This window comes from Crinia signifera, chromosome 11, assembly GCF_055691185.1.
Source record: "Crinia signifera chromosome 11, ASM5569118v1, whole genome shotgun sequence".
NCBI lineage: Eukaryota > Metazoa > Chordata > Amphibia > Anura > Myobatrachidae > Crinia > Crinia signifera.
In genome coordinates, this window is record NC_139227.1 from 52440444 (window position 1) to 52465806 (window position 25363).

Below are 25363 nucleotides of genomic sequence, written 5' to 3' on the forward strand. Positions count from 1 at the left end.
ATTATCATTTAATTGTTTGTCTGAAAGGTTATAAACATACTTATTATTATTTTTTGAAGCTTTTTTAATCTTTAAAGCTACCTGTAATTTCTTTTGTATGTATTTGCCCCCTCGTTTTCCTCGGGGCTTAGTTCTTTTCTTTTTGTGGTTTCTTTCTGGTGATGATATTCTGGAGAACTCCAGCGGGTAGTTTTTGGTCTTGCCCCTAAAAAATGAGATTGGGAGTTGGAACGATTCCCAGAATCATCCCTTTTATCTGTATTGGGTTTTTCTTTTTGTGTGTTATCTCTCCTCTCTTCTGGCTGATTCGGTTCATTGGATGAATTGTCCAATGGTAAATATCTATTATTTACTGGGATTTTGTAATTATCATTGGTATTGGAGTATTTTTTAGGGTGTTTGTATTGTTCATTTTCCTTATTGGAGGACGGAAATCGTCCTCTCTTTGAAAATTTCTGTGTGTTCGTATTATTCATCCTATTTCTAGAGCGTGATCTATTTTTTGAATATGATCTGTTTTTAGTTCTAAATGATCATACTTGATCGTGTGCATAATCATACAGGTCTCTTTGGAACTTTTTCTGTTTAATTGTTAGGGTTTCTTTTTCGTATTTAATAACTTTCTCATTGATTGTTTTGTCTCTGCCATTAAAACCTTCTTCATTTTTATGTTTTTCCATGGATTTTTTTAGGAGTTCAATTTCTTTTTCTATAGCATAGACTTTGTCCATTCTGTATCTGACAATTAATTTCATGAGTGACAATGAGCAGGTATCCAGTAACTGGTCCCATTCTTTTTGATATGATATATCCCCCTGAAAGATGGATGGTTTATACAACCGGAGTCCTCTTGGGATCATTTGTTTATCAATATACTGTTGTAGATTATTGCTGTCTAACCAATTTCTGGTTTCAGCTTTAATAGATCTTCTAATTTATAAAAATCTTTCTGCCACTCAGTTTTGTCAGATACAGGATTATTCATGTTACCTTCAGGCCATTGGGACATATAGGTCTGCCTTCTATTTTGGCGATCTGAAAAATTAGTAAAACAGCTCATAGTTGCTGCACCGATCTGGTGACAAAAGAGTAAACAAGAAAAACAGAATTGATCGGTGCGCTACTAGCTGCAGCTGGTACTGGGATTGTCAGGTCCCAAGCAAATATGGGTAAAAAACAGAATGGTGTACCAGCGCAGGCTGAAAAAAGTATGTGGTGAGAATGGTATCCTTTACAAAATATTTTATTATATTAACTTAAATAGCTGTAATTATGGAATTCCATAAAGCATTAAATGAATATTAAAATATGATATAAAATTATAGGTTGGACATACAACATAAAACAATGGGCGGTATTCAATGTGAATACCGGCGAGGTGCAGCGAATCCTGTTTAGGATTCGCTGCACATTCGCCACGTTCCGGAGCCTCGCTGGCTCCGGTATTCAACGAGTCAGGGGCTTGCTGCCTCTGACCGGCGAATATGAGCCGCAGGGAGCCTGAGGACGGTGGCAGGCAGGGAGATGGAAGTCTCTCTGCCTGCCCCAGAGCGTATGTGGGGGGGGGGGGGGTGGTGGGCTCCCCGGGTGCCAGGCAGCACAGGCTGCCCCCCGGGGGTGCCAGCAGGGGACCGGGTATATTCACTACACCCGATCGTGCATATGTAACGATCGGGTGCAGTGAATATATGAATATGTAATGAGCGGCTCGGCTCCGGCGCCCCCTGCTGGCTGCTGTGTAAAAAAATAAAATAAAATATATATATATATATATATATATATATATATATATATATATATATATATAGGATAGTGAAGAAACAACAGCGGCACTCTGGGGATTTTTAGAAAAAATATATTTTCAGCAAAAAAAGCTTCCAACGTTTCGGGGTATGTGACACCCCTTTGTCAAGGTTATACGTGCAATTTTTCTAAAAATCCCCAGAGTGCCGCTGTTGTTTCTTCACTATCCTGTACTTCTGTTCCTGAAGGCACCTGGGCTACTTGTACTGCTGGAGGAGTGCCAGGCCTACACCTCTACCTCTATATATATATATATATATATATATATATATATATATATATTATTTTTTTTTATTAAATATATATTCATGTGCTTAATAGCACATGAATAAAAATAGCATGCCCCTCCTCAGAATAAAATTCCTGATTTTTTGACACCAAATGTAAAAAACAAAACACTTTATTTTAAAAGTTCACATTCCACTTCACCATAAAAAGATAGCGATTGCTACTCGGTGAATCATGGCGAAAAAAACCTTCAAATGTATTCGCCATCTGGTCATTGAATAGGGTGATTCACCGTTTTAGTCAAAAATTCGCCAAACAGCACAAATTCGCCATAAAAACATGGCGAATCTGGCTCATTGAATACCGCCCAATGTATCAAAATCCCGCATGATTTGGGATGTAGCGTAATAGAGAGGAGATTAATACAAGATGTAGACCTCGGCTGCAAACATAGGGCCTTCTTGATTGATTCCATTAAATTTATACTTTCGTACAATTATTTTCTTTTCTCTGATCAATTCTTTCTCCAGGTGAAGGGGGTGGCCATGGGGACTAGGTTTGCCCCCAGCTATGCCAACCTATACATGGGTGAGGTTGAAGACACCCATGTGTGGGGCGGCGGCTGGGGTGACAGCCTAGTCTTCTATGGCCATTACATAGACGATCTTTTTATTATTTGGGATGGGGACCTACACTCTGCCACTCAGTTTGTCACACACATTAATAATAATTTATATAATTTATCATTCACACACACTTACAGCACGAGCACCATTAATTTTTTGGATCTGACTCTTCAATCCAATTTAGATCATATCGTTTCCCAGAACTATATCAAACCCATCAATACAAACTCTTATCTTCATTATACAAGTGCACACCACCTAACATGGAAACAAAATATACCAAAGAGTCAATTCATGCGACTCAAACTAAATTGTACTTGTGATAATACATTCAATATACAAGCTAATGACCTCAAACAATCTTTCAGAGACAGAGGCTACCCTAATTCTCTGATAGACTCAGCATTAGAAGAGGTCCAGAACATGAATAGACAAAACTTATTTTCCAAAAAAGCCCCTAAAAAAGAGAAATCTAATCAATATGATGACATTAACTTTGTTTGCAAATATAATAACCAAGCTACTACAATAAAGAAAATAATATCTCAAAAATATAGAATCCTTCAACAGGATAAAATTCTCTGTGACATACTTCCAAGAATCCCTAAGGTCATATATAGAAAAAAACGGTCACTCAAAACAATCTTAGCACCCAGTCACCTGAACTCATGTCAAAAATCTGAAATAACAAATGATGGAAATAGATGGTTAACCCAAAAACCGAATGGTTTTTTTAAGTGTGGAAAAAAATCGATGCACGATGTGCCACTATATCCCAAGAAGAACCAATAGTCACATTACCCATTACAGAAGAAATATACAGGTACTTGTGAGTTATCCGGGCGTCCGATTTTGAAATCGGGTCGGATCGGGACATCGCATCGCATCGCATGCGACCATCGGATGCGATGCGATGCGATGCGATGCGATGACCCGATTTTTCCATAGGAATCAATGTTAAAATGGACTGAGTCCATTTTAACATGGAATTCAATGGGAAAAAGGGTCCTTTTCATACCCCTACTATCCAAGTGGGCATGGAGTTGGATATAAACCTGTGGCGAGCGTAGCGAGCCACCGAGCCCGAAGCGTGGCGAGCGTAGCGAGCCCCGCGAGGGGACACGGAATACCGTCCCCTCGCGGGGCTCGCTTCGCTCGCCACGCTTCGCTCGCCACGCTTCGGGCTCGGTGGCTCGCTACGCTCGCCACAGGTTTATATCCAACTCCATGCCCACTTGGATAGTAGGGGTATGAAAAGGACCCCTTTTTCCATAGGAATCATTTTAACATTGATTCCTATGGAAAAATCGGGTCATCGCATCCGATGGTCGCATGCGATGCGATGCGATGCGATATCGCATCGCATCGCATCTGATTGTATGCCTTAACTTAAGGCATACAATCAAAAAATCGGACGCCCGGATAACTCACAAGTACCAATATACAATCTACAGTCTTTTATGAATTGCAATTCAAACTATGTTATTTACCTCCTAAAATGTGGATGTAACCTTCCATATTTTGGACGTACGATCAGACCTCTCCATGTCCGATTTATGGAGCATCGAAGGAACATATTGAACCGTAACAATCTGCACAGTGTACCTAGACACTTTAGCATATCTCATAATAGCGACCCTTCCACCCTAACAATAATAGGCTTAGAAACAATAGAACATACCCAGAGAGGGGGTGATAGGTATAACAAACTTTGTAAACGTGAGGTATACTGGATGTTAAAATTTAACTCAATGCACCCTGACGGTTTGAATGAGAACATGGAGCTCAATTCAGTAATACAATAATATACCAATACATTAGAGTACTATATACAGTGTTCCCTCTTTATAATAATCTCTCTTGTTCCCTTTCTTTATTTATTCATCCATTTCTATGTACATAATCATAATCCAGTTATACAATTTTGTCATATCTGTATATATCCATTGCCCATGGGTGGGCGCAGTTCCGTGTTGGTAGATCCATGACCCCGATCTTTGCGCACTGTGACGATCGGATTGGGGCCGTGACACACTGCCACCTGGTTACCTGCTCCAACACCATGGACTATATGGATAATAAGTTAAATATTTAGACTATTTAAAATATATGTCTTACTCTGCTCTCTAATTATATGATAACATCCCAGCCGCTCACTAAAGGCTGCAGATAACCACATGATGTAATACCATTTGTTAATTATCGATGACACCATTAAAACCAAGTCCCCATGGAAACTGCAAACAATCTTCCTGGAGAAAAGACCTCTATTGGTCGCTGATCTGAATGACAGCGATCACGTGACTCCACTCTGATTGGATGCCGGCAATACATGTGACCGGCCCAGGGAAATGCGTCATGTTGTCGGACACACACCCTGTCTCCGGGCAACTGACCCTTACTTCCTGACACAGTTGGGCACTGCTCTCTCCTCTAAAAATGTCGGGTGAGCAGCCCTATTAGAATATAGTTGTGATCGCGTTTATGTCAGTATATACATTTATTTCCGGATATGATCAGTGCTGATATACAGACCACACTGTGCTAGAAGCACTACAGCAGACATAGACACCCCAGGCAGGGAAGAGGAACTGCATGGGTCTTCGAAGATGGCGAGTGCTAGAATGACCACTATCAGACTGGCGCTGGTTTGTTATGTAATAGGGTGGAGGGATTTGTGTGGCCCCCCTAGTGGTGATGCGGTTGTGGAGGCTGTGCACATAACTTGCTTTGTGATGGGATTGAAATGCATAAGGAGGCGGAGAAGGACGCTGCACCAGACACACGATGGGAATGTACACTGCTGGAGAGGGGGGGGGGGGGAGACGAGGTATGCAGCTGCAGGCTCAGCTGATTAAACCAGTCAATAGAAAAATTTGGAGACTTTATTTTAATGTCTATTTTCACATTCTCTAAAAAAAAAAAAAAACCTTTGCGTTTGTCCCTTTTTACAATGATCAGGTGCAGATGAATGGGGGGGGGGGGGGGGGGGGCGGCAAGGGGAACATTTTCATCAAGACGTGATGGACGTGGCTAATACCAGAAAATCCATACACTCACTGAAGAAATCTATTTATTTCTAAACTTTTTATAATATATTCTGTTACAGTATTTGTTCAAGTTTTACATACAATAAAGGTATGAAAATAGGGACATTTTCTTAAAATCTGTAATTTCATTTTGATGTCTACAGAAGCAAACTTTTTTGGGGAAAACGATTTCTTAAATTAGTAATCTGATCTGCGGAACCCAGACATTCGTGGTGACCGGAGTTCTGTATAATGCGCCATGCTGGGAAGTCTAAATTGTTCAATTAATAAGAACCTCCATTCTGTTGGGACCCAGCAACGGTCAGGTAGGACCCCAATTTTTGTAATTGAGGGGTACCAGGGACCCTCTTTTTTGTATCACCCTATCCAAGTAAAACCCATTTTTACCAACCAAGTTTATGTCAGGAACATACACGGGGACCATGAAAAGCCGCAGATTTATGTATTTTCATGGCACTTTCCAGGGAAAAAATGGTCATTTATTGGGGGTTTGGTTTGACATGGGGGATAGCCCCGTCGGCGATAATTATCTGTGCACACTGCCCTAAGTAATGTAAAATCATCTGCTAGTAAATGTGTATTTTAGCTCCTCAAACACATCAACTACAATGATTTTCATTGATATGGAATTTGTAATGCATACAAATTGACTTTTTAGTAAATATAACTCTTATGGGGGGAAAGTCTCCATCGCTTTGTTTTCACCCCACAGTGGGAAGATTGCTGTGACTTGGCTTCATCAAGACATTACTGCGGCACATTGGGGAACTGCAGTTGCTTGCCAGGCTATGACGCATATGATGCAACCTGGAGTAGGTCTTTTTTTTGCACAAGTGCAGTACAGATCACCTCTGGCACCCCGGACTTTCTGCTGTGATACCACAATGGGGCAGGCATTCTGGGGAACATGCACCAGCATCAGTTACTTCCTCCACCAGCTTAAAGTGGCTGTGGTAGGGGCCACTGGTTATTCCTGCACTCTGCATGTATTGGGGTAGGATTGGGGTAACATAAAGGGGGGAAATAAAGATTTGTCTGGGAGCAAATGGTTTATTGTCATTTGCTCCCAGCCATTACCAGGTTATTGGGCAGATAATATTATAGTGTGTATTGAGCCTATGTGGTTAATGGCAGGTTGGAGATAAACACTACACAAAGTACACAAGTCTCCCACAGTCATTTATTGTAAATAATAACACATTGTTCCATTGGCTTGGAGTCTTGCACACTCTGTATGTGAGGCCTGTGTATCCCCCCTCACTAGAGAACCAGAATTAGGTTACCAGCACTGGGAAGGAGAACCCCACATCATCTGCGTCCAGGGTCTATCAGGAGAACGGCCCTGACATGCGGGATAATAATCTGCCTGGACTATAACATTACACCATATTGGGAGTCCGTCATGAACAGGACAGGGCTGGTGTAATTACTGAACACTAACCAATAAGGGGATCACACGTGACACAAAACTTCAGCTGCACATTAATACGTTATCGTACAAGGAGGATCAGAATATTCTTCTTGTGATCCAGAAGTGGCCCACTGTGTGTCCTCAGCAACGTGGCTTCTGTGTCTCCGTGGTAGGCTTCACTAGGAACAGGCGCTTCAGGAAATAGAGCTGCAGGACCCCAGAGACCACGATCAGCAGGCTGGTGCCGGCCGACCACCAGTTCACGTAGTGATAGTTGGACATCAGTCTGTAGTAGTCCGAGCCTCTCCTCATGCGGGCAAAGTTATAGTATCTCCACATGTGCAGGACACGGTTCTGTACCAGCTGGGCGCTTTGCTGGAGGGGACAAAGGGCAGAAGCTAGAATTAAAGCCCCTCGCCTAATATTTCACTCTCCATGATCCACCAGCGGAAAAAACTTTAGTGCAGTTGTATGTTCCTGATATTGGGCCTCATTCAGTTTTGTTTGCAAAGCAAAACAGTGCTCAACTGGGAAAACCATTCTGCGCTGCAGGGGGCAGATGTAACGTGCAGAGAGAATTCGATTTGGGTGGGGTGTGTTCAAAGTGAAATCTAAGTTGCAGTGTAAGAAACAAAAACAGCCAGAAACGTATAACCTACCCACTCCAACTCTCTCTGTACCTGTTAAATCTGACCCACGTGCAGTGCACCATGTTTTTTTGCCTTGCTAACAAAGCTGAATTAGACCAATGATTGTGACCATGGGGGATGTTCAAGCTATGCTGGTGGTACCACCCCAAATGCTACATTTATGACCCATGGAAGGGACTTGCATCCAAAAAGTAATGACTAGAAGCCTTGTGTAGTTGTCAAGCACTTCCCTTATGTTATGTTCCCCAACATAATCTGTGTACAGCAGTGGTCAGGGAACTCGGTCCTCATTACTGCACGCAGTGCATGTTTTGCAGGTCTCCTCACAGAATCAAGTGATATAATTAACTCCACCTGCGGACCTTATAAAATGTGTCTGTGAGTAATTAGTACACCTGTGCACCTGCTGGGTTACCAGCAAAACGTGCACTGTGTGGGGTAATGAGGACCGAGTTCCCTGACCACTGGTGTACAGGGATATCTGCCAAATCTATGTCCAGTGCAGTGGTTCCCAAACTGTGTGCCGTGGCACCCTGGGGTGCCTTGGGTTTATGGTCCAGGACCAATTCAAGTTCTTTATATCCAATATAATTGTAAAATTATGGACAAACAGAAGTACATTTTGTCCATTACAACATAACTGATCCTAAGGATGAGATATAAACACAATTTATTTAATTTAATATTTGTTTCTGAATTTGTCAATGAGAAACCTATAGCCTAGGGGTGCCACAAAAAAATTCTGATGCTTCAGGGTGCCGTGAGTCAAAAAAGTTTGGGAACCCCTGGTCCAGTGCATTGAAGGGTGTGGATCATAGTGGGAAATTTACTAAGATAGGAATTCTTTTACATGGGATATTGCTATGGACAACCAATCAGATACGATCTATTATCTTCTAGAAGGTGCTAAAAAAAAAAGAAATGGTAGCAATAATAGCAACATGCCATGTGAAATAGAACTCCCGTCCTAGTAAATGTCTTCAATAGAGTCGATTGACCCAGTGGTTAACATTAGTTTTTCATGCCAATTTGAGCAGGTGTCCCCCTAATTGGCGTACCATGGTTCTCTTTGCTTGTTTGGTTCCCAATTATCTAATTGGATTGCTTGTTGACCAATAGTTCGGATCCCATATTGTGTGGTATTATTGGTACTTGCCTCAATAGTTGCCAGGGTGTCATTAAGCTTCTGCCGGTGGTCCTCAGGATGCTCGGGTCCTACGCCATCGTAAAATACGCCAAAGTTGAGGTAGACCTGGACTGAGCCGAAGTGATTCTGCCAGTTATTCACACACAGCTGATAAAATCCTGAGAAAGAAGAGAGAGCTGTGACCTGTACGGGAGATGAAGCAGAGAGAGCGGTGACCTGTACGGGAGATGGAGCAGAAAGGGGTGACCTGTATGGGAGATGGAGCAGAGAGAGCAGTGACCTGTACAGGAGGTGGATCAGAGAGAGCTGTGACCTGTAGAGGAGATAGAGCGGAGGGAACGGTGACCTGTACGAGAGATGGAGCAGAGAGAGCGGTGACCTGTACAGGTGGAGCAGAGAGAGCGGTGACCTTTCCTGGAGATGGTGCAGAGAGAGAGGTTGACCTGTATGGGAGATGGAGCAGAGAGAGTGGTGACCTGTATGGGAAATGGAGCAGAGAGAGCTGTAACCTGTATGGGAGGTGGAGCAGAGAGAGTGGTGACCTGTACGGGAAATGGAGCAGAGAGAGCTGTAACCTGTATGGGAGGTGGAGCAAAGAGTGATGACCTGTATGGGAGATGGAGCAGAGAGAGCGGTGACCTGTACGGGAGAGGGAGCAGAGAGAGCTGTGACCTGTATGGAAAATGGAGCAGAGAGAGTGGTGACCTGTACTGGAGGTGGAGCAAAGAGTGGTGACATGTATGGGAGATGGAGCAGAGAGAGGTGAACTGTACGGGACGTGGAGCAAAGAGTGGTGACCTGTACGGGAGATGGAGCAGAAAGAGCGGTGACCTGTATGGGAGATGGAGCAGAAAGAGCGGTGACCTGTACGGGAGGAAGAACAGAAAGAGCGGTGAGCTGTACGGGAGATGGAGCAGAGAGAGTGGGAACCTGTACGGGAGATGGAGCAGAGAGAGCGGGGACCTGTACGGGAGATGGAGCAGAGAGAGCGGGGACCTGTATGGGAGATGGAGCAGAGAGAGCGGGGACCTGTACGGGAGATGGAGCAGAGAGAGCTGGGACCTGTACGGGAGATGGAGCAGAGAGACCGGTGACCTGTATGGGAAGTGAAGCAGAGAGAGCGGTGACCTCTACGGGAGGTGGAGCAGAGAGAGCGGTGACCTTTCCTGGAGATGGTGCAGAGAGAGGGGTTGACCTGTACGGGAGATGGAGCAGAGAGAGCGGAGACATGTACGGGAGATGGAGCAGAGAGAGCGGAGACATGTACGGGAGATGAAGCAGAGCGAGTGGTGACCTATACGGGAGATGGAGCAGAGAGGGGTGACCTATACAGGAGATGGAGCAGAGAGAGCTGTGACCTGTACGGGAAATGGAGCAGAGAGAGCGGTGACCTCTACGGGAAATGGAGCAGAGAGAGCGGTGACCTGTAGGGGAGGTGGAGCAAAGAGAGCGGTGACCTGTACGGGAGAGGGAGCAGAGAGAGCTGTGACCTGTATGGAAAATGGAGCAGAGAGAGTGGTGACCTGTACTGGAGGTGGAGCAAAGAGTGGTGACATGTATGGGAGATGGAGCAGAGAGAGGTGAACTGTACGGGAGGTGGAGCAAAGAGTGGTGACCTGTACGGGAGATGGAGCAGAAAGAGCGGTGACCTGTATGGGAGATGGAGCAGAAAGAGCGGTGACCTGTACGGGAGGTGGAACAGAAAGAGCGGTGAGCTGTACGGGAGATGGAGCGGAGGGAACGGTGACCTGTACGAGAGATGGAGCAGAGAGAGCGGTGACCTGTACAGGTGGAGCAGAGAGAGCGGTGACCTTTCCTGGAGATGGTGCAGAGAGAGAGGTTGACCTGTATGGGAGATGGAGCAGAGAGAGTGGTGACCTGTATGGGAAATGAAGCAGAGAGAGCTGTAACCTGTATGGGAGGTGGAGCAGAGAGAGTGGTGACCTGTACGGGAAATGGAGCAGAGAGAGCTGTAACCTGTATGGGAGGTGGAGCAAAGAGTAATGACCTGTATGGGAGATGGAGCAGAGAGAGCGGTGACCTGTACGGGAGAGGGAGCAGAGAGAGCTGTGACCTGTATGGAAAATGGAGCAGAGAGAGTGGTGACCTGTACTGGAGGTGGAGCAAAGAGTGGTGACATGTATGGGAGATGGAGCAGAGAGAGGGGTTGACCTGTACGGGAGATGGAGCAGAGAGAGTGGAGACATGTACGGGAGATGGAGCAGAGAGAGCGGAGACATGTACGGGAGATGAAGCAGAGCGAGTGGTGACCTATACGGGAGATGGAGCAGAGAGGGGTGACCTATACAGGAGATGGAGCAGAGAGAGCTGTGACCTGTACGGGAAATGGAGCAGAGAGAGCGGTGACCTCTACGGGAAATGGAGCAGAGAGAGCGGTGACCTGTAGGGGAGGTGGAGCAAAGAGAGCGGTGACCTGTACGGGAGAGGGAGCAGAGAGAGCTGTGACCTGTTTGGAAAATGGAGCAGAGAGAGTGGTGACCTGTACTGGAGGTGGAGCAAAGAGTGGTGACATGTATGGGAGATGGAGCAGAGAGAGGTGAACTGTACGGGAGGTGGAGCAAAGAGTGGTGACCTGTACGGGAGATGGAGCAGAAAGAGCGGTGACCTGTATGGGAGATGGAGCAGAAAGAGCGGTGACCTGTACGGGAGGTGGAACAGAAAGAGCGGTGAGCTGTACGGGAGATGGAGCAGAGAGAGTGGGAACCTGTACGGGAGATGGAGCAGAGAGAGCGGGGACCTGTATGTGAGATGGAGCAGAGAGAGCGGGGACCTGTATGGGAGATGGAGCAGAGAGAGCGGGGACCTGTACGGGAGATGGAGCAGAGAGAGCTGGGACCTGTACGGGAGATGGAGCAGAGAGACCGGTGACCTGTATGGGAAGTGAAGCAGAGAGAGCGGTGACCTCTACGGGAGGTGGAGCAGAGAGAGCGGTGACCTTTCCTGGAGATGGTGCAGAGAGAGGGGTTGACCTGTACGGGAGATGGAGCAGAGAGAGCGGAGACATGTACGGGAGATGGAGCAGAGAGAGCGGAGACATGTACGGGAGATGAAGCAGAGCGAGTGGTGACCTATACGGGAGATGGAGCAGAGAGGGGTGACCTATACAGGAGATGGAGCAGAGAGAGCTGTGACCTGTACGGGAAATGGAGCAGAGAGAGCGGTGACCTCTACGGGAAATGGAGCAGAGAGAGCGGTGACCTGTAGGGGAGGTGGAGCAAAGAGAGCGGTGACCTGTACGGGAGGTGGAGCAAAAAGAGCGGTGACCTGTACGGGAGGTGGAGCAAAGAGAGAGGTGACCTGTACGGGAGATGGAGCAGAGAGAGCGGGGACCTGTACGGGAGATGGAGCAGAGAGAGCGGGGACCTGTACGGGAGATGGAGCAGAGAGAGCGGGGACTTGTACGGGAGATGGAGCAGAGAGAGCAGGGACCTGTATGGGAGATGGAGCAGAGAGTGCGGTGAGCTATACGGGAAATGGAGCAGAGAGAGCGGTGAGCTGTACGGGAGATGGAGCAGAGAGAGCAGTGAGCTGTACGGGAGACGGAGCAGAGAGAGCGGGGACCTGTACGGGAGATGGAGCAGAGAGAGCGGGAACCTGTACGGGAGATGGAGCAGAGAGAGCGGGGACCTGTACGGGAGATGGAGCAGAGAGAGCGGGGAACCTCTACGGGAGATGGAGCAGAGAGAGCGGGGACCTGTACGAGAAATGGAGTAGAGAGAGGGGTGACCTGTACGGGAAGTGAAGCAGAGAAAGCGGCGACCTCCACGGGAGGTGGATCAGAGAAAGCGGTGACCTTTCCTGGAGATGGTGCAGAGAGAGGGGTTGACCTGTACGGGAGATGGAGCAGAGAGAGCGGAGACATGTACGGGAGATGGAGCAGAGAGAGCGGAGACATGTACGGGAGATTAAGCAGAGCGAGTGTTGACCTATACGGGAGATGGAGCAGAGAGGGCTGACCTATACGGGAGATGGAGCAGAGAGAGCTTTGACCTGTACGGGAAATGGAGCAGAGAGAGCGGTGACCTGTACGGGAAATGGAGCAGAGAGAGCGGTGACCTGTAGGGGAGGTGGAGCAAAGAGAGCGGTGACTTGTACAGGAGGTGGAGCAGAGAGAGCGGTGACCTGTACGGGAGGTGGAGCAAAAAGAGCGGTGACCTGTACGGGAGGTGGAGCAAAGAGAGCGGTGATCTGTACGAGAGTTGGAGCAAAGAGAGCGGTGACCTGTACGGGAGGTGGAGCAAAGAGTGCGGTGACCTGTAGGGGAGGTGGAGCGAAGAGAATGGTGACCCGTACGCGAGATGGAGCGGAGAAAGAGCTGTGACCCGTACAGGCGGTGGAGCGGAGAGTGGTGACCCGTGCGGTACCTTTTCTACTGTCTACCTCTTCCATGTCAACCTCTTGACCATGTTGCCAATGCTTGTCGACCTACTTATTGTCTCATTTATGTAGATCTTTTATACCTCACCCATCTCAGGATTACTGGTGCTGCCCCTATAGGCTACATATGGCAAACGCATGCATTAATAAAATCCCTATCCATTGGTTCTAGTATAAATGAGATACGCATTGTACTGGCTGCATTAGTGAAAAATATTATCCCAGAAATGATGACTAGGATACAGGCTTCTAAATGCAAGAACTGTCCCAATGGTAAAAGAGAAGGGTATAAGACTTTATAGGGCCGCTGCTCACCTGTCTCCGTGGTCTGGAAGTTGATTTGTCCACGTACATCTTTTGAGGACTCAATGAGAAATCCCTGTGGAGTGTGGGCTGAGGCGGACACGTATCTGTCCTGCATAAGTCCGGACGTCCATTGTACCTGCAGAAAATATGCATTGGCCAGTGAGAGAAGATGGCGCTTACCACTATTGCCCAATGCAAGGCTGACCACTATTGCCCGATGCGAGGCTGACCACTATTGCCCGATGCGAGGCTGACCACTATTGCCCGATGCGAGGCTGACCACTATTGCCCTATGTGAGGCTGACCACTATTGCCCTATGTGGGATGTGAGGCTGACCACTATTGCCCTATGTGGGATGTGAGGCTGACCGCTATTGCCCGATGCGAGGCTGACCGCTATTGCCCGATGTGAGGCTCACCGCTATTGCCCAATGCGAGGGTTGACCACTATTGCCCTATGTAGGATGTGAGGCGGACCGGTATTGCCCGATGTGAGGCTGACCACTATTGCAATATGTGGGATGGGAGGCTGACCGCTATTGCCCAATGCGAGGCTGACCACTATTGCCCTATGTAGGATGTGAGGCGGACCGGTATTGCCCGATGTGAGGCTGACCACTATTGCAATATGTGGGATGCGAGGCTGACCGCTATTGCCCGATGCGAGGCTGACCACTATTGCCCCATGCGAGGCTGACCACTATTGCCCCATGCGAGGCTGACCACTATTGCCCCATGCGAGGCTGACCACTATTGCCCCATGCGAGGCTGACCACTATTGCCCCATGCGAGGCTGACCACTATTGCCCCATGCGAGGCTGACCACTATTGCCCCATGCGAGGCTGACCACTATTGCCCTATGTGGGATGTGATGATGACCACTATTGCCTGATTTTCAAACACACGAGTGTAAGTAGCTGGATGGTTGGTACTTTGGGACAAATTTACTAAGCTTGAGAAGTGATAAAATGGAGAGTGATAAACAGGCAGTCAATCAGCTCTTAACTGCCATGTCACAGGCTGTGGTTGAAAAATGACCGCTAGAAGCTGATTGATTGGTCTCCATTTTATCACTTTTCAAGGTTTAGTACATGTCGCATTTTATCTATTTCTACTTTATCAGTCTCTGCCGTGGCTATTTTCTGATGATTGGTGCAAAGCACAATAGAGGGGTCCCAGAGACATGTGCATGCCAGAGACAGGGGCCCAGTCAGAGCCTGCACACGGGCCCCCGTGCCTCTGTCCATGGAATAGAATGAATGTTCCCATCACTACACATGAACCAAGACGTATTATTAGCAGGTAGAAGATCTGTGCTCGGTGACTGTGTTCGCACACTGGAACGCCAGGGGTCACCTTGCTGGGAGATAAGGGCTCCTGAGAACAATTTGGCTGGCAGCAGATGGTCAGGTTGTAGCTATTGCATCAGCACAAGCCACTACGAGAGGGGACTGTGTACTCCTATATGGGCATGGTATAGAATATAGGGCAACACATACAAAATGCCAACACAAACTAAAGGTCAGCAGGGAAATGTTTTTTTTTTTTTAATATTTGTTGGCCGTCAATTTGTAGATTTCAGCACATGGGGCCTTATTCTAGTTCACTCTTCCTGACAAAATCCTTCTTAGATGGACAAAACCATGTGCACTGCAGGTGGGGCAGATGTAAAATGTGCAGAGAGAATTAGATTTGGGTGGGGTTTAATTCAAAGTGATGTCTATATTTGCAGTGTAAAAAAAACAGCCAGTATTTACCCTGCACAGAAACAAAATAACTCACCCAAATCTAATTCTCTCTCTGAACATTTTACATCTGCCCCCCTGCAGTGCACATGGTTTTGTCCATCTAAGAAGGATTTAGTCAGAAAGAACTAGAATAAGGCCCATGGTCCCCAAATTATTATAGTCCGTCCCCCTTGCCATGCTGCGAGCCAGGTATCTCGCTGTGCTCAGCACACTTGGCCATATGGGGGGAAATTTACTAAAGGAAATTTGTAAAAAATAGGTGTATTTGTATTTAAAAATACACTTTTTGACATTTATTATCCCGAAAATACGGCAATTCGTATTCGTATAGATAGCACATCATTACGAATACGAATTGCCGTGTTTTCGGGATAGTAAATGTCAAAAATAAGTGTATTTCTAAATACAAATACACCTATTTTTTTACAAATTTCCTTATGGTATCAGCCTATGACCCGGATACCCTCCCATACATCCGTTATCTGACCCGTCTCCTTCCCTAGTGACCCAGGATGAATAACGCAGCAATCACCTGTCATAGTAACTCCGGACAGCAACACGTGACTCATACGTGAGTCATACATGCAGCGCGCATGATGAATAAATGTAACACATAAATGGCATGTAACATTGAATATAGACAGTTGAATCAAAGGCTGATCAACCTGCATCTCGCCAGCTGCTGTGGAACTACAAGTCCCAGCATGTCCCAACAACCATAAAGTGACACAGATGTTGGTCGCAAATGCCCCCTTACCTCGTAGCCAAAGAAAAAGTTGCCGCTCTGATGTGCAAAGTGCCAGACGCATTCTGTGCCCGCAGGGCCCACCAAGATGGCGAAGTCATAGCGATCTGCCCCACGGAATAACGGCTCAGAGTTGGGACTGCTGAGGGGCTCGGACTTCTGCGGCATGCCTGGGCACAGCAGCACCAGGAGAAAAACAGCAGCAGGGAGCATGGTGTGCCCAGGAGCAGGCAGTGACTGAACAGTGCAGCTGGTGTACACCTGAGCAATCATTAACCTGTCCAGCCTACTGACTGGTACTTACACTTCCTTGGAGTATCACTGGAGCAGATGTACTAGGGGGGTCATTCTGATTGGCTCGCTGAGCAGCAGTAGTTCTAACACTGCCCGCTGGGTGTAGGAATGCCCACCCCCCCAGCAACATGTGAATATCCCTGCCACTTTGCGAATGTATGTTTTGCATAAACATTCATTCGCAGGGTAGCGTTCGTGGCCGAAATGATTTCTACCCTGCTCGCAAATCTAAGTCAGTCTGGGCTGACTTAGAGATGCGGAATCCGGGTCCGAGAACTGGGTGGGCGGCTGACATCCTGTGACATCAGCTGTCTGCCTGCGAGTGCCACACCGACTATGCAAGTCGGCGAAGGTGCCCACACAGAAATCCTGCACATGAGCTCTGCATATGAGAATATTTGCACATGCAGAGCTTAAACATAAGTCACCCGTGCTAACATGCCCTGGTACCAAATCAACTAGAATAAGGGCCTAGGTGTCCATATGTGACATCACTGTGTAACATCAGCAGACTTACTAGACAAAAAACTTCCTGGATGACATTCTATGGGATGAGATCTGCGTTTTTTTGCGTTAATTAGACCACAAAATGGCGATATCGCATTTTTCCGTGAAATCGCCAATTTAATGGGATGCGCTAAGGGACTGAAATCGCATATTATGTGCGTTAAGGTATGCGGACTAAAAGTGCGAGATTAATTCGCATTTTTATCGCATCCAGATGTTTTCGTACAGAACAGTATACAACTCGCTTATTTAATGCAATGCGCATTTGCAAATCGCACTTTTTAGGTGTCTAATTAACGCACTTATTTCAGACCAGGTTCTCTTTAGCGAAGTAGCCAGAACCCTGCACAGATCGCAATGTTCTGTGCAGGGTTCTGGTGTTAAAAATAAAAAAAACGGTTAAAATAAAAAAAAACGCACGGGGTCCCCCGCCAGAGCATAACCAGCCCCGGGCTCATTGAGCCGGTGCTGGTGACATAAAATCAGGGTCCCCGACAAATAGGGGTCCCCTTGATTTAATGAAACCAGCACCAGGCTCAAGGTCTGGCGCTGGTTCCCAAAATACGGGGGACAAAATGACTAGGGGTCCCCCGTATTTTAAGAACCAGCACCGGACCCAACCAGCCAGCAGGGTAATGCCACAGCCGGGGGACACTTATTATATAAGGTCCCGCGGCCAAAGCATTAACCCCCTGGCTGGTCAGCATGGGCAGGGGTCCTGGGGAAGTGGGGACCCCCCCAATGAAGGGTTCCCCCCCCTCCAGGACTTACCAGCCCATGCTGATAGTCCGGGGCTGTCCCCGATGCCCCTGGGCGGTGGGCATCGCAATGCCCCAGCATGCGGGGCATTAAAGGGCCCGCTGGCACTTGTAGTTCTACAGTACAAAAAATAGTTAAAGAAAACACACTGACACCCTGTCAAATAAAAGTTTAATACACACATAACACACACACACTGATACTTACCTACCTTGAGCCCGTCGGTCAGTCCCTGGATCCTGGGTCCGGGCTCCGGGGCTCCAGGGCAGAAGAGTCCGGTTCCGGGGCCTTGGTCCTGGTTCCGGGGCTGGTCCTGGGGTTCCGGGGCTCCTGGCCTGAAGAATCCGGGATCCGAGGTAGTCCCCAGGGGTACCTAAGGAAGGAAATCCTACTCACCTGGTCCCCGGCGAAAGTCCTGTAAGCCGGGTACCAGATGGGAGCAGCGCTTCAGCCGGAGAGGATGCCGAGGTCGTCGCCGGGGACCAGGTGAGTAGGATTTTCTTCCTTAGGTACCCCTGGGGACTACCTCGGATCCCGGTCCCCGGATTCTTCAGGCCAGGAGCCCTGGAACCCCAGGACCAGCCCCGGAACCAGGACCAAGGCCCCGGAACCGGACTCTTCTGCCCTGGAGCCCCGGAGCCCGGACCCAGGATCCAGGGACCGACCGACGGGCTCAAGGTAGGTAAGTATCAGTGTGTGTGTGTTATGTGTGTATTAAACTTTTATTTGACAGGGTGTCAGTGTGTTTTCTTTAACTATTTTTTGTACTGTAGAACTACAAGTGCCAGCGGGCCCTTTAATGCCCCGCATGCTGGGGCATTGCGATGCCCACCGCCCAGGGGCATCGGGGACAGCCCCGGACTATCAGCATGGGCTGGTAAGTCCTGGAGGGGGGGGAACCCTTCATTGGGGGGGTCCCCACTTCCCCAAGACCCCTGCCCATGCTGACCAGCCAGGGGGTTAATGCTTTGGCCGCGGGACCTTATATAATAAGTGTCCCCCGGCTGTGGCATTACCCTGCTGGCTGGTTGGGTCCGGTGCTGGTTCTTAAAATACGGGGGACCCCTAGTCATTTTGTCCCCCATATTTTGGGAACCAGCGCCGGACCTTGAGCCTGGTGCTGGTTTCATTAAATCAAGGGGACCCCTATTTGTCTGGGACCCTGATTTTATGTCACCAGCACCGGCTCAATGAGCCCGGGGCTGGTTATGCTCTGGCGGGGGACCCTGCGCGCGTTTTTTTTTTACTTTGCGCTTTCCTGCAAACGTGCGATTTTCAGACATGAAAATCGCACATTTTCAGGACTAAAGACAGCGCACCAATTCGCCGCAAATCGCACCACTTCGCACTTTTCAGCCTCCAAAACGCATCACATTAAATATGCGAATTTTGACAGAAAAGTGCGATTTGAAAAAGTGCGATTTGCGGCGATGTGGTGCGCTAAAAAAAATGCGCTTTTATCTCAAAGCATAGAATGTCACCCCCTATTTCACAAAAGACCGAAAGAGAGAGGTAAAAGTGCACAAATCTGCACCAAATACAAAACTCGCCGTTTGTGCCCTACAGAGCGATCCGTCCGATATAGCGTGTTGTATATAGCAATGCTGTCCACTGTGCCTCCTAATGTAATGCAGTGTGGTCAGCTTTATACTGTAATACACAAGTGACATCAGCTAATCCTGAAGTGATGGATTTGCTCAGCTGTTACACCCTGATAGTACATACTGGCATTTATAGGTCACTTAACTGATCACTAATAGCAAAATACAAGTCGCTGCACATACAAGCGACCAGTGAGTATGCCACGAGGACCTGAGCTGTCCTGAAAAGGGGGATACAGTTGATTAGTCGACAATTCACAGGTCAACACAAAAGGTCGACATGCAAGCAGGTGGTGCTGGCCTTACAATTTTCAGGAGCCTCTTGGCCATTTAGGGAAAGTAGACAGGTCTCCTCTAGAGGTAATATTTAGGGGCTCCTGCAAACTGTTGCTATAGGGGCTATAATGTCCTGGTTCTGCCCCTGCATCAGGACATGGACCACACCAGACCAGTGAGGTGTCCTGTAAAGTTCTTGTTTTGCCCCTTCATCAGGACATGGACCACACAGGACCGAAGAGGTGTCCTGTAAAGTTCTTGGTTCTTCCCCTTTATCGGGACATGGATCACACCGGACCAGTGAGGTGTCCTGTAAAGTTCTGCCCCTTCATCAGGACATGGACCACACAGGACTGGAGAGGTGTCCTGTAAAGTTCTGGTTCTGACCTTTCATCAGGACAGGGACAACACGGGACCAGAGAGGTGTCCTGTAAAGTTCTGGTTCCTCCCCTTTATCAGGACATGGACCACACCGGACCAGTGAGGTGTCCTCTAAAGTCCTGGTTCTGACCCTCCATCAGGACAGGGACAACACCGGACCAGAGAGGTGTCCTGTAAAGTTCTGGTTCTTCCCCTTTATCAGGACATGGAACCCCTGACAGGAGAGAGACACAGGAGGACAGGATCACAGTCTCTTAACTGTGCTGGTGTGCGCCCACCTATATCATGCTGCTGCTAGTGAGTGACTAATGGAACCCACACATATTTGAGTTATAGCATGTGATCCGTGCGATTTTGATAAATCGCTGTGGCAAATTGCATGGATCACATACCATCGTATGTGTCACTTGATACGATGCATGGGCCCGCAGTGTGATCTGCGGCAGCGGTAGTCAGGTGGGGGGCGGTGAAGGGGTGCGGGCTGCAGGAGGTCTGGTCAGTGGCGGCAGTTAGCGTAGCTGGCAGCAGATTAAATTCAAATTAATTTAGTATTTTAAAATTAAAAACCGCCCAGTATTTTGAAATTAAAAACATTTCAAAATACTGGTCGGTCCACTGATTAGCTGAGAGAGAGCTCTCTCAGCCAATCAGTGGCTGTTGGAATGTGAGGCCTCTGATTGGCTCTCAGCCAATCAGAGGGCCGCCCAGTGTTTTGAAATGTTTTTTATATCCTACCGCCTACCACTGGCTTCGCTGACTACTTCTGCTACTCTGCCGCACGCTCCACTATATTACCACCAGCCCTCTTCCAGCACCTGATCATTTCAGGTGCCGGAAAAAAACCACAAAAGATGCAGTGGGATGTCACATCGAACCCTATTGCATATGTGTATAGGTACAATAAGGGTAAGAGTTTTTGTTATTAATTAGTTACACTAAGTAGTTACACACATTTGTTTAATTAGAGTATCTGGCGTCCATACTAATTTGGCTAATGCTATAATGGTATGGGAAACAGAACATCCAATAAATCTATGTAGTGCCTACAAGATGCTGTGGAAGTCTAGTTGCACACACGCCATTTTAGGATAGTATGGCCGCCATTTTGGTTCGCAGAGTTGCGCAAATAAAGTTTCCATACCCGAGTATGTGTGACAAAGTGGACCAGAAGAGTAGCCATACTATCACACATAAATTCATAATAACATACTTACACTAAATAAAATATAGTTAAAGGTTTAGAACGCCACACATAGCTTAGTTAGCCCTGCATACATCTGTCTGTATCATGTTTAGTACCGTTCCGTTCCGTTTCTTATGCGTAGTATTCCGGTCATTGCGAATATTTCGCAATAGACAAGGCCCGATAGTTATGGACATAATCCATATTCCAGAGACAGTTTCTGTTGAAAGTATGTAACAAAGGAATCTGGATGAAACTGGTTCTTATCACTGCTGACGCCGAAACCATCAAACAAAGGACTCTTAAAGTTCACTCCCCTGCACCTAGTCAAACCAGTTGTATCATCTTACCCCCAATCACAGTGGACCTGACATACGATCTCTGACCAATGGAAATGGCCTTTGACCTCCCCCTTCTGACCCTATAAGATAGGCAACCCAGAGCAGTCACAGTCACTTCGGCACATCTACCTTTCCCTGACTTTCCACCGGACTATAGTTCATCCCTGAACGATAGTGAGCTCTGACCGGACTGCGCTTCGCATATTTGATGAGACAGTAACGGTTGCATTAACGGTATTTATTCTTATTATATTGTTGGCTGATTGTGTCTTGTATCTGTTTCCTTCCCCCTAGCAGAGCCTGATTATAGTATTTTATTGTTAGTCTATTGTATTACCTGTTAAACCTGTATTTTCTATTCCTGTAACCCCCTTTTGTCCATTAGGGATTTAAATACAACCTTTTTGCGGAGTTCTTATCTCCTTACTTCTATACTGTGGTTTGTGTCTGTTATTCGCATTTAGCGATAAAGGTATATTACGGACACTATCCTTAAAGGTATATTCGCAGATTAGAGACAAAGTACTGCGAAGGGATCTCTTATTAAGGTATCGGTTCTTGGTGTATAATATACAATAAAGGTAAGCTACGCTGCGCTACGTTTTGTTCGCACGTAGTTAGGTATAAAGGGTACTCAGGTTGCGGACTTATTACGTAACCTGCGCTTTTCACTTATTGTCTCTCTGGTCATATTTAATCGCCATTAACAATTGGGGGCATCGTCCGTCCGCTCCACATTCCAGAACTCAGTACCAGGTGTGCGACCCGACCTATACCAGCAAAAGGGTGGAAGTATTATCCATTGCTGGATAGGCCGGGTCCGCGGCGGTGCGGGGTTTGGGAAGTGCTAGCGTTGAACCCAGAGTACAATAAGTGAAAACCACGTGTTTAAAGCATATATTGAGTATTTAGTAAACTGTACTTCTGCCTGCCACAAGTAGTTTAACGGGGTATAGTGTCTTGAGTTGCTTGTTCATTACAGTATATGTACCACGTGCGATAAGGTTCGCACACGTGGAGTCTGTGTTTATTATAGTACATAGAGGATCCCCTCTGTGCAAAACTATAACTTTTATTGTTAGTTACTGCAAAACCAGGGACTCCGCCACGTGGCGACAAGTCCTGGGCCTTTTGCAGTAACGTAAAGCGTCTATTGTGTATTACGCAAGGTGCGCGCGCACGTGCCCACATCGGGAAAGTTTCGCATCTTTGTACGTGATTTACGGATTAAGTGCGGGATTTATTTCGCATCTTGATACGTAACTTTCGGACGGAGTTAAGGGATTTATTCCACATTTAGGCGCAATTACTGCGTATAGCGAAACCCGAGCGCAATCTTGCAAATACACTATAGAACACGTGGGTGGCCGATTCATCGGCGGCCTGTGAACAGCGCACGTACACACGTGGCTGTTCATTGGTACTGCACATGCAGCACACATAGGAACTCAAAGGTGAACAGTATTAAACCACTAGCCTTATTTAAACAGTATAGTAATATACTGCGAATGGGGCGGTGATTAATAAAAGAAAATAAGTTTTTCTTTTTGTTCATTTTTTTTTAAGCAAGCAACTCAAGCATTATTTTAATAGATTCCTATAGCGTATTATAAGGGATTTATACCTGCATAAGTATCTAGTGAAAAGCTACCGGCCTGGGAAGATTTTCTGTACAGAAATATTTCAAAAATAAGCATAAGACCAAGGTGTAACTAGCGCCCAGTGTGAAAAATAACTGAGGCGAACGGGTGTGTGACGGCACGACTCAAGCGCAGTGTAGTCCAGTGTAGGACAGTCCAGTTAGGACAGGGTGTACGTGCCGACGTACACATAGGAACTGCCCCTTCAGTGGAACTAAATTCCGCTAGGAGGGTACAAGAAGATACATCGGAACCCAGTTGTTTCCGATTAGCTACTTTAGAAATCCAGTTTCTGGGGGCACAGGAAAACAAGTTTGTTGGGCCCTGGAGAAATTAGGCCGCGCCTTGCAAGTTGACTAGAAGTTCGCTGCTAGTTGAAAGACTTGGTGATTGAGTACATTACCTCGCATTGTGGGCTTCACGCTTGATTGCGGAATAGTGCCACTGTGTGGAGAAGTGAGTGGTTGGGGAGCTCTCAACTTAAATAACCCACCGGTATCTATTAAGCTGTGAACGTTTATTCCTGTAATTATGGGTAATAACGGGTCACGCTGTGATAACGTGCATGTTAGGGAGGAAGCAAGCCGGCCAAAAGGATCGGCGGCTTTTATTATGTGCAGGAAGCACGGTGAACTCGCAGTTGTTTACCAAAATAAATGGAGAAAAATGACACAAGGCAGCAAGTTAGAATTTCCCAGTGTTGGTAGCTTTGATCCAGAAATCTTATCGGCAGTAAAAGATGAAATATGCCTACTCTCCAGTCGTAAGGAGAGAGTGAAGGATATAGATATTCTTAAATTGTGGCAGAAGGAAGGACAGGAACAATGGGGAATCAGAGGTCTGGCAATACCAGACGCAATCAGCCACAATAAAAATGCAACCGCTGCCACAATAGAATCAGCTCCCCCACCCCCATATGTGCCGAAGGGGTTAATGACTCCTAAGAAAGACATGAGTAATAATGTATCCATTGCTAACTTGTACGCTGTTTTTACCCCCTATAAGCAAGATACAGATCCACAAGGGAGATTCCTGACATCAGCCATCCCTTGCGAAGCTAGCAGAAAGGAGAGAGAGGCTGAGACAGCCCAAGCTGCTGCTGCCATTCTGGTCGAGGAGATGGCTGATGCCAGGAACACGATTGGAGACACAGGTAAGTACACACAACACAACACAGAGATAGTTGCTCATGGGATGTTGTCCAATGGTGCAGGGGGGATACAGATCCACCCTCTGCACACAGTGGAACCTCCTTGTGGACGGGGAGACGGGGATGAGGTAATGCCTGTAAAGGATAGTGACATGCACAATACATGGACACGATTGGAACGTCATTCAATCATCAAAAATTTCCCTGATCCCAGCAAAGATCTGGCAAAGTGTCAGAAATTTGTAAGGGAGCGAGGAAATTCAGATGAGCCCACCAATAAGGATTGGCGATACATGTTGAGAGTTTGCCTCCCTTCACACATAGATGTCCAGAAGTTCATTCGAGACAGTGGTGTGGAGGGCGATAAGATTTTAACTGAACAGGGCAACCAGGAAAATATACGCCTAATAAATATACAATTGGGTGTATCTTTCCCAGCGACAGTTGAAAATACCCTAGGGTTCACCATCACACAGAAAGATGGTGAGTCCACCAGCGGATATTTCAACCGTGCTTTACAGGCGTTGCCAAAACACTCTGGTATCCCCAGCCCCAGGGACAACATACATCTTAAGGGAGGGATTGTCTCTGTGCTGATACAAGGTCTTAGGGAAAATCTGAGAACCAACACAGAAACCATTCACCCCAACTGCAGACAGATGTCAATACACACTTTAAAGAAAACTGCTGTTGATCTGGACAAACGATTTATGACAGAAAGACAAAACCAAATGGTATGTTTCAAATGTGAAAACAAAGGACACATAGCCAGACATTGCAGGGTAAGTAACCATAGGAAACATAACACATATGTAAGTAACTGGGAGACACAATGGGAGAAGACAGGTAGGTCTCAACACATAGCCATAGCCCCACCTAGTAGCCAACGCCGCCCTAAGCATGACACATATATGCAAACAGGGAGTAGGACACACATACACCCCACATCCAGGTAACATAAGACAATATCTGAGGGAGGAGCCTCAGATATGGGTAAGTGAAATAGTTTAAATATAAAGTTTTTTTTGCATCAAACCCGTTAACAACATTCCCTCCTGGTCTAGGTTGTGCCAAGCAATTAGTAGCAGCAATTGGGGTAACAGGAAAAATACAGCATT

The 25363-nt window shown here is 46.9% G+C and overlaps 1 protein-coding gene across 1 annotated transcript; it reads right to left on the minus strand.

Annotated features, from left to right (window-relative positions):
- Positions 1-7223: 7223 nt before the first annotated feature.
- On the minus strand, positions 7224-16326 carry TMED6 (transmembrane p24 trafficking protein 6). The gene is made up of 4 exons (XM_083165136.1): positions 16126-16326; positions 13629-13755; positions 8925-9073; positions 7224-7493 (listed from the first exon to the last, which is right to left on the minus strand). Exons 1-4 carry the CDS (start codon positions 16324-16326, stop codon positions 7260-7262), a joined length of 711 nt encoding a protein of 236 aa, XP_083021262.1. The 3' UTR covers positions 7224-7259.
- Positions 16327-25363: the final 9037 nt, after the last annotated feature.